The sequence below is a fragment of the Martes martes genome (genome assembly GCF_963455335.1).
Source record: "Martes martes genome assembly, chromosome: 10".
Lineage (NCBI taxonomy): Eukaryota > Metazoa > Chordata > Mammalia > Carnivora > Mustelidae > Martes > Martes martes.
In genome coordinates this window covers 29,060,477-29,069,967 of record NC_137898.1, presented here as the reverse complement: position 1 = coordinate 29,069,967, position 9,491 = coordinate 29,060,477, and the positions used below count along the sequence as shown (strand labels likewise).

Sequence of the window (9,491 nt, the reverse complement as noted above, 5' to 3'; positions counted from 1 at the left end):
ACGAGGTTGGGGGCGGGACTCTTGTCTCGGAGATTCACAGACGCCGCCGGAGTTCGGAGGCGTGGCCAACATGACAGGAGGCGGGGCCCGGGTGGGTCTGCTGACGGGGCCATCAGGCTGTGCTGCGGGCAGCCCGTGACAAGGCCGGGAAGATGGCGGCCTCCTGGAGGCTAGGCTGTGACCCTCGGGTGCTGCGCTATCTCTTGGCCTTCGGCGGGTGCCGAAGACTAGAGCTGGTGAAGGGCGCTTCCGGGTGGTCTGTCGGCCGCGGAGCTAGTTGGAGATGGCTTCACAGTACGCAGCGGCTGCGGGGTGAGTGGTCGGGGTCGCTCAGCTTCTCTGTGTAGCTGAGTAATGGGCCTGGGCCAGGGGCTTTTTGATTCAGGACCCATCTGGGTCTGAAGGAGCCCGGGGCTCTCTGTTCCTGAGACCTTTTCTTGGGGAGGGGTCCGCCGACTTGGCCTAGTGCATGCCGCGAGGGGTTTTCTTGGGAGCTGGAAGAACCTGACTCCGTTCCTGGGCCCCTGGTTGGTATGGCTTCTCTGTGACCTTGCCTTGGAATTTGGGTTATTTGTGACGCGCAGAGACAGGTCCTAAACGCTTTTCTTCAGGCCACTTCTCAGTTATATCTCAGGTTCCTCTAGAGCTGTCAAGCTGCCCAAGGTTGCTGAAATTCAAAAGCCTTTGGTAGCAGTTCGTATTCATTCTCTGGGCCCATCTCTATGGGAAGGTCTTTTCTTCCAGGCCCCTCGGGTTGCCCCGCGCGACGACTCGCAGAAGACTTAATTTGTAAATACCTACGGCATCACAGACGTAGGTGCACAAGGATATTTTAAGCAAAATATGCGCTTAAAAGAGTGGCAATTTAGGAGGGGAATCATACCAAGAAGTTATTAGAAAAAATTGGCATTAAGTAATGACATTAACACTGTTCACACAATTCTTTAGTATTTAACGGGATGCAATATAGTATGCCAGGCATTGTTTTCTTTACGTGAGGGTGGCGGGGAGGGAGGGTATGGCTAACATTTTGTGTGTGTGATGTATTACCTGCCAGTCATCCTGGCACTCCACAGTATGAAACTAAGTGCAGTAGGCAGTGCTTAAATATTCTGAGCTACCTGAGACTCAGAAAAAAAGTAAGTTACGAAAAGTCACAAGATGAGTGCACTGAGATTTTAAGATTTGGTAATGAGAACAATTTATTTCAGTTTCTTCAGCTTAATATTTAATAAAATAGCTCTTGGAGTAGTAGTACTTTAACTGTGTATAGAATTCCCTGTTTTCCCTTTCCTCATTTTGTTAAATATTAAATTTTCCTATACCCCCCAGATATTCCATCTGGGGTGGAGCTCAGCCATCTTCATTTTACAAACTACCTTTGGTGAATTGTGATGTTTTATGTTAGTGTTTGATGGGCTGCACTATGACACTAACTACCTTCAAAAATCATGAAACAGTAAAAGCTCAGTGTTGGAAATAATTTAGGAAGAGTGTTGGTTTTTGTGTTTTGTTTTTTTTCCAAATTCATATTTAAATTTTAGCTAGTTAACATACAGTGTAATATTGGTTTCAGGAATAGAATTTAGTGATTCATCACTAACATGTAACACTCAGTGCTCATCATAACAATTGTCCTTAATACTTATCACCCATTGAGCCTATCCTCCACCCATCTCCTTCCATCAACCTTGAGTTTGTTTTCTATAGGTAAGAGTCAATTATGGTTAGTTTCCCTCTCTCTCTTTTTTTCTTCCTGTATATTCATCTGTTTTAATTCTTAAATTCCACATATGAGTGAAATAATATGGTATTTATCTTTCTCTTACTGATTTATTTCATTTATCTTAATATATTCTAACTCCATCCACATTGTTGGAAATGGCAAGATTTCTTTCTTTTTGATGGCTGAGTAATATTCCATTGTGTATATATACCACATCTTCTTTATCTATTCATCAGTCATTGGACATTTGGGCTCTTTCCATATTTTGGCTATTGTGGATATTGCTGCTAGAAACATCAGTATGCCTGTGCCCCTTAGAATCTGTATTTTTGTAACCCTTGGGTAAGTACATAGTAGTGCAATTGCTGGGTAATAAGGTAGTTCTATTTTTAACTTTTTGACGAACCTCCATATTGTTTTCCAGAGTGGCTGCACCAGCTTGCATTAGGAAGAATGTTCTTAACCTTGTTTGTAAAACAGATTCTCTAGAGAATCTTTGTAAGCTTTAGACCTGCTCTACAGAAAAAGGGACAAAGAAGTGCATGCAGTTTCAGGGGTTTTCTTTTTTCTTTTCTGCCTCTTACAGTTCTCCTATATTTGTTTTTTAAACATTTTAAAATTTAAATTCAATTAATTAGCATACAATGTATTACTGGTTTCAGAGGTACAGACCTGTGATTCATCAGTCTTAATGTAATACCCAGTGCTCATTATATCACATGCCCTCCTTAATGTCCATCACCCATTTACCTCATTTGTCCATTCCCCTCCCCTCCAGCAGCCCTCAGTTTGTTTTCTACCATTAAGGGTCTCTTATGATTTGTGTCCCTCTCTAGTCTCGTTTTGTTTTATTTTTTCCTCTCTTCCCCTGTGATCCTCTGTTTTGTTTCTTAAATGCCACATATCCGTGAAATCAGATGATAATTGTTTTTCTCAGATTGACTTATTTTGCTTAGCATAATACCCTCTAGTTCCATCCATGTCATTGCCATTGCAAATGGCAAGATTTCAGGGTTTTTTTTGATGGCTGCATAATATTCCTGTGTGTGTGTGTGTGTGTGTGTGTGTGTGTACACCATATCTTCTTTACCATTCATCTATTGATGGACATCTGGGCTCTTTCCATAGTTTGGCTATTGTGGACATTGCCAATTGGGATGCAGGTGCCTCTTCAGATCACTACATTTGTATCTTTGGGGTAAATACCCAATAGTGCAATTGCTGGCTTGTAGGGTAGCTCTATTTTCAGCTTTTTGAGGAACCTCCATACTGTTTTCCAGAGTGGCTACACCAGCTTGCATTCCCACCAACAGTATAGGAGGGTTCCCCTTTCTTCGCATCCTTACCAACATCTGTTGTTTCCTGACTTGTTAATTTTAGCTCTTCTGACTGGGGTGAGGTGGTGTCTCACTATGGTTTTGATTTGTTATTTCCCTGATGCCGAGTGTTGTGGAGCAGTTTTTCATGTGTCTGTTGGCCACTTGGATGTCTCCTTTGGAGAAATATCTGCTCATGTTTCCTGTCCATTTCTTGATTGGATTATTTGTTCTTTGGTTGTTGAGTTTGATAAATTCTCTATAGATTTTGGATACTAGCCCTTCATCTGATATGTCATTTGCAAATATCTTCTCTTAGGGGTTTTCTTTAGACCCCGTTTAAGGACTCCTGCCTCTGGAAACTCACTTAGGCAATCCTCATCTGAAGCATCATTACATTTTACCCACTCCACTGTGTACCATGAGCAACATGTCTAACTCAGCCTGAACGTCATCCATGAGAGAGAGAACACTATATCCCAAGAAAGCTGTCTTAGTTTCCTAGTTCCTCCTCCTTTTATGTATAAGGATCCTGGTGATTACATTGGTCCCACCAGGATTCTTTCCCCATCTCAAGGCCAACTCTTTAGCAACCTTCTTTCCTCCTTCAACCTTAATTTCTCCTTGCCATGTAATATGACATATTCACAGGTTCTGGATGTTGGGATGTGGGACATCGAGGGGGGAAGGAAGGTGGGAGAGAGGCAAGGATATTATTATTCTGCTACCCCAGTAGCTAACTGTTAATTGGGTAGCTTTAAGTTATTTGGAAATCTTGGGGTGTATTTTTTTTTCCCCTAACGCTGAGCCCAAATTTGTCTCCTGACTTTTCACATACAAATTTTTTTGTTTTGCCATGGTGAATGCACGTGGCAGTCCTTGAACTATTTGTTTTACAAAGCATGAATTACATGGTGTTGCCTCATTTTTCACTGAGCTTGGTAGAAATTGTAGTTTCATAAAACGAAGCAACTATTTGGTAATGTGTAGACTATATGAATTAAGTACACTTCCTGAATAATTTCCACACTCATACATCAACCAGGATTTTAAAGTCTGTCCATAGAAGTCACACTTGGAGTTTTGGTTTCCTTAAGTGGTGTTTGTTGGCATCATTTTTATGAGTAATGACCTATGCCCCGTGCTTAGCACTGTCTATGAATTGGGAAGTGGATCCTCGTCAGCTGTCACACATCTGTCAGCATCATGATTTTGCACTTCCCAGCCTCCAGGGCTGTGAAAAAATAAATGTTGCTTGTAAGCCACCAGTCCCAGGTATTTTGTTATAGCAGTCTGAAGTGACTGAGACACCGAGCAGTGGGGTCCTTTACTCAGAGAATATGTTCACAAGAAAGGCATACAAGTGAACAAAATTTGGTCTCTTCCAGCAGGAAAGAAGTTGGGGGAGTGGGTTTGAGTATAACAAGTAGCACCAATCGCTTACTATGTACTATGTACCCTTCTCAGCACTTGACATGGCTTAATTCATTTAGTCCTCACAGCAGTTAATGCTGTGCTCTGGGGATAGGATGATTTCAGCCCAGCTCTGCCTGACACCAAGGCCTGTTTCCGTAACCACAGCCTACCTTGGTGTCTGTGGTGGCTTGGCCTTAGCCATCAGCAGAGCAGTGCCTGCACGCTGAAGCTGTGTTTACCAGGTGTGTATTCTATGTGAACACCTGTCCTTTTTTTTTTTTTTTAAATAAAGTGAGTCATATTTTAGTAATAGCTGCACTGTAAAATAGTATTTCAGCAATAGTCCCGATAATCATACAGTTTAACAATTACAAGCCTAGACTGTGTATAAAGGGTGGCAGAACCATTTAAGAGAGTTAGAGTGTATGTTAATGTCCTCTCATCTCTAAATTTCTAATTGATAATTGATGTACAGTTGATCCTTGAACAACATGGGGATTAGAGGCATTGACCCCCCATACAGTTGAAAATCCATGTATAATTTTTGACTGCCCCAACTTAAGTACTAATAGCCCACTGTTGACAGAAGCCTTACCAATAACATAAACAGTGTATGAACACATATTTTGTGTGTTATATGTATTATATACTATATTCTTATATACATAATTTTTTCTTTAAATGTTTTGGTATTTGGGCACCTGGGTGGCTCAGTTGGTTAAGCGACTGTCTTCAGCTCGGGTCATGATCCTGGAGAATGGGGATCGAGTCCCACATCAGGCTCCCTGCTCGGCAGGGAGTCTGCTTATCCTGCTGACCTCTCTCCTCTCATGCTCTCTCTCTCATTCTCTCTCTCTCTCAAATAAATAAATAAAATCTTAAAAAAAAATGTTTTGGTATTTCTAGTCTACATGATTCATCTGTAAGTTTTTTCAAATTTTTGCAAATCTCCAAAAAATTTCCCAGTATACTTATTTTTTAAAAACCTGTGTATAAGTGGGCCTATAGAGTTCAAACTCAAGAGTTTCCTGTACTCTGTTCAAGGGTCACCTATACTCTTAAGTGTTTCTTCTTGTCTTGGGCTTCATTTTGTTTGCCTTTTACAGCAAAATGCATAAATGCCCAAACTTACACATGTGTTCCTTTTTTTTTTGGGAGACTCGTGAGTGGTGATTTCTTTTTGTCCTTTTCCAAGATTGCAAAGTAAATGGATTCAATTAGAATTTTAATTTTATAATTTAATTGCAAGACCAGTATTGCAAGCTGAAACCGCTTGTGTGGTGTGTGGTTTTTCCTGCTCAGAGGAGGTAGTTCTGCAGCCACGGACTGACTACCTACAGTTCTGGCCAGCTTCCTTACAGATGCACCATTGGATACTACATATATGAAAGAATCAGCAAAACCCTTAGAGAAAATTGGGGCAATGGTGATTTGATTTAATTTTATTTTATTTTTGTAGTTGGTAGGCAGTACATTTACTGTAGCTAGTGATCTACTCAATACTTTGCTGCAATCAAGGGCATTCTTGTATTACATGAAAAATTTTAGGGGAGAATTAAGTTGGCATATTTATAATTCAGGAGAGCTTCCTTGGGAATCTCCTAGTCTTGGTTTTTAGGGGGGTACAAATCTATTTGAAAAATTATAAAGCTCTACCACTTTTTGAGACAAATGTGTACATTCAAAATTTTCTTTGTGGTTCCAGGAAGCCCATGGATCTCCCTGTAATTTATCTATAAACACTGCCTAGTCTCCAACCTATTTCCATAAACAAGTCTGTCATTTCCTGTAGAGAATGGTGCTAATTTGCAAGGATATTTACCCTCTCGGAGAACAAGAAATATATTTTTTATAGGGGTTCCCATTATAAACAAATGGCTAGAGAATACCTTTATAGAAAGCCAGTAATTTGGAAATCTTGATTCATACTATTCACATGGGGTGACCTTCCCTGTGGTTTGAAATTTTTCTCATTACTTGCGTGCCAGCCTCCTAAATCTTTATGTAGGGTCCCGGCAGGGAATAGATAGCAATCTAAAAATGGCTGATTTGAGGAGAGTTTACTAAGTGATTACTGTGAATTCGGGGTTTAGAGATGGTGCTATACTAAGGGGCTATTTAGAGCAAGATGCTCTCCCCACTCCTTACTTAGCATGGAGAGGCTTGGGGAGAGAGCAATTGCCAGACTAGAAAGAATAGAGCCTGAGGGGAGGATCCCTGAGGGGAGGATCCTTGGTGGATGTGCAGTCCTTCAGTTAAAGGATCCTACCAGCCCCTGGGACCCCGTAGGGAGGAAGCTGGGGAAATAAATACCCTGACCTTGCTCTCCTTTCTCCCTTCATCTCCTGCTTATGCTGTCCATTGGCTGAACCCAGGCGGAAGCCTGTGCCCAGGAATGCCTAATGAAACACAGTGGTATGGGCAAAGCTGACGAGTAGATCTAGAGGGGCGAATGGGAGATCTCTCCCGTGCCCTCCTGACTGATCCCTGTCAGTCATTACACTTTACACTTCAGGTGAGCACTGAAACTACCAAGTACTGTATTGTTTATAAATATGGTGGTTCTCATGCTATGAGGGAGGAAAAGAGCAAGTATAGTTTTTAGATTTGGAAGAAGCCAAGTGTAGTTTCCCTGGATTGTGGCCCAAGGCCAGGGCCAGGCACAAGGGGGTAAGCACAGGGTCTATATAACTGACCTGATGTTCCCATTTTTCTATAGGCATTTGAACAACTGAATAGAAACCAAATCTATGTAGTTTATAGGGCTCTTGGGGCACTTTTTATAGGAAGAAAGATTTTCTTTTTGGAGCTGTGGCATCTAATTTTCATTTTTGTTATTTCACTTGTACTCATGATTAGAGTCATCCCTGACTCCTGACTTTTGTATGGCACATCAGAAATTCCTGTTGGCTCTAGCTTTTATATGTAATCTGGCCACTCCTCTCCAGCTAGCCTAGTCCAGGCTACCACTACCTCTACTCTAAATTATTGCAGGAGTGTCCCAGGACACAGCCCTACCATCACCCTTGGCCCAGTACAGACTGTTCTCCATACAGCTTTGCAGGCTGCTTCCTTTCCCTCTTTCTTTCTTTCTTTCTTTTTTTAGAGATTTTATTTATTTATTTGACAGAGAGAAAGAGAGCACAAGCAGGCAGAGCTGCAGAGAGAGTGGGAGAAGCAGGCTCCTCACTGAGCAGGGAACCTAATGTGGAGCTCCATCCTGGGACCCTGGGATCATGTCCTGAGCTGAAGGCAGATGCTTAACTGACTGAGCCACTCAGGTGTCCCCAACCTTTTTTCAAAGTAGGCCTCACGCTGGGCCTACTCATGACCTGAGAACTCATGACCCTAAGTTCAGAATCTGAGCTGAGATCAATAAGAGTTGGATGCTTAACCAGCTGAGCCACCTAGGCGCCCCCAGAGTTCTTTTAAATTATAAATCAGATCATGTCAGTTCTCTGCTGAAAACCTCCAGCAACTTCTCTTTAAACTCAGAATGAAGTCTAAAGTCCTGACTCTGGTATACAAGACCCTATCTTCCAGAAATGCCTCTCATTTCTTTCTACCACTGCTAGAATGAAGGCCAAACATTTGGAAGATCTAATGGAAGATTCTGGGTGCCTTTTCAGTCTCTCACGTCAAATGGTCTAAATGGATAAAGGAGAATAGGTAACAAATTCATGGGTATCTTCACTTTGTACTTAAAATTCTATTATTTTAAATTTTCTGCAACATTTATAGTTGCTACCATCTCCAAGCATATGCAGGTTTATTTTTTTTCTGTAAATGATACAAATTTGTGAACATAAGCCGTTTATGTGGAACTGTAACCAAGCTGTTTTTAACTGTGGTTATTTCTCTTGCTTAGAACTTTTTTTCATGGTTTTCCATTGCTGTTTAAATAACATCAAACCCATTAATGAGGTATTAAAGTTAAGTTACAATAGTACTGTAAGGTACTGTAGACAACCATAAGGTAATAGTCCCAACATACTTTTTTAATTCACATGCTTATTTTTCATTTTCATTATATTTTGCACTCCAGCCAAACTAAGCTGTAATTCCCACCTTCTTTGCAAATGATGTTCCCCTCATCTAAAGTATCTGCTCATTCCCTCACCTTTTCTTCTTTGCCTGGCATACATTTTTTTAAGTTAAAAAAATTGTGGTAAAAATACATAAAATTCACCATTTTAATTATTTTTGTGCATTCAGTTCCATGGCATTAAATACATCTACATTGTTGTGAAACCATCACCACCATCTATGTCTAGAACTTTCTCATCATCCCAAACTGAAACCCCGTGTTCCTTGATACATCCCCTTTCCCCTCTCTCCCCTGCCCCAGGTGACCACCATTCTACTTTCTGTCACTGTGAGTTTGCCTGTTCTGAGTATCTCCCAAGGGCAGAATCCTACAACGTTGGTCTTTTTGTGTTTAGCTTATTTCACTTAGCATAATGGCTCGGGTTTCGTCTGTTTCGTTGCAGGTATTCAAATTTCATTCCTTTTTAAGGCTGAGTCATGTTTCAGTGTATGTCTCTACCACATTTTGTGTATCCATTCATCTGTTGTCGGACGCTGGGGTTGCTTCCACCTTTTAGCTAATGTGAATGATACCGCTGTGAACATGGTTGTACAGATATGTTCCAGCTCCGCTTTCCCTTCTTTCGGGTGTATACCCAGACATAGGAGGCCTGGATGAAATGGTAATCGTGTGTTTAATTCTTTGAGGAATCATTTAATTTTCCCTAGCAGCCACACCATTTTACTTTCCCACCAGCAATGCACAACGATTCCAGTTTCCTCATCTTGCCAACACTTGTTTTCTCAGTTTTTGATAATAGCCATTCTAATGCGTATGAAGTGAAGTGGTACTAGATCCTCTAGTACTTACGTATGTATCTCGACTGCCCAATTAAACCATAATCCTTTTGAGGTCAAGATTCTGGTCTTGTATGGGTCCAGGGTCAGGATAACAGGAGCTCAAGAGGCACTTACTGAGGGCCTAGTTGGCTCATTAGCTTTTGGTA

The 9,491-nt window shown here is 41.3% G+C and overlaps 1 protein-coding gene across 1 annotated transcript in view; it reads left to right on the top strand.

Moving 5' to 3' along the window:
* The first annotated feature begins 48 nt into the window (after positions 1–48).
* Positions 49–9,491, top strand: part of PDHX (pyruvate dehydrogenase complex component X) — a 68,766-nt gene continuing 59,323 nt past the window's right edge. Inside the window, exon 1 of the mRNA XM_080815785.1 lies at positions 49–312. Within this exon, the coding sequence (XP_080671911.1) occupies positions 153–312 (160 nt within the window). The 5' untranslated portion in view covers positions 49–152. The remainder of the gene's footprint in view (positions 313–9,491) is intronic.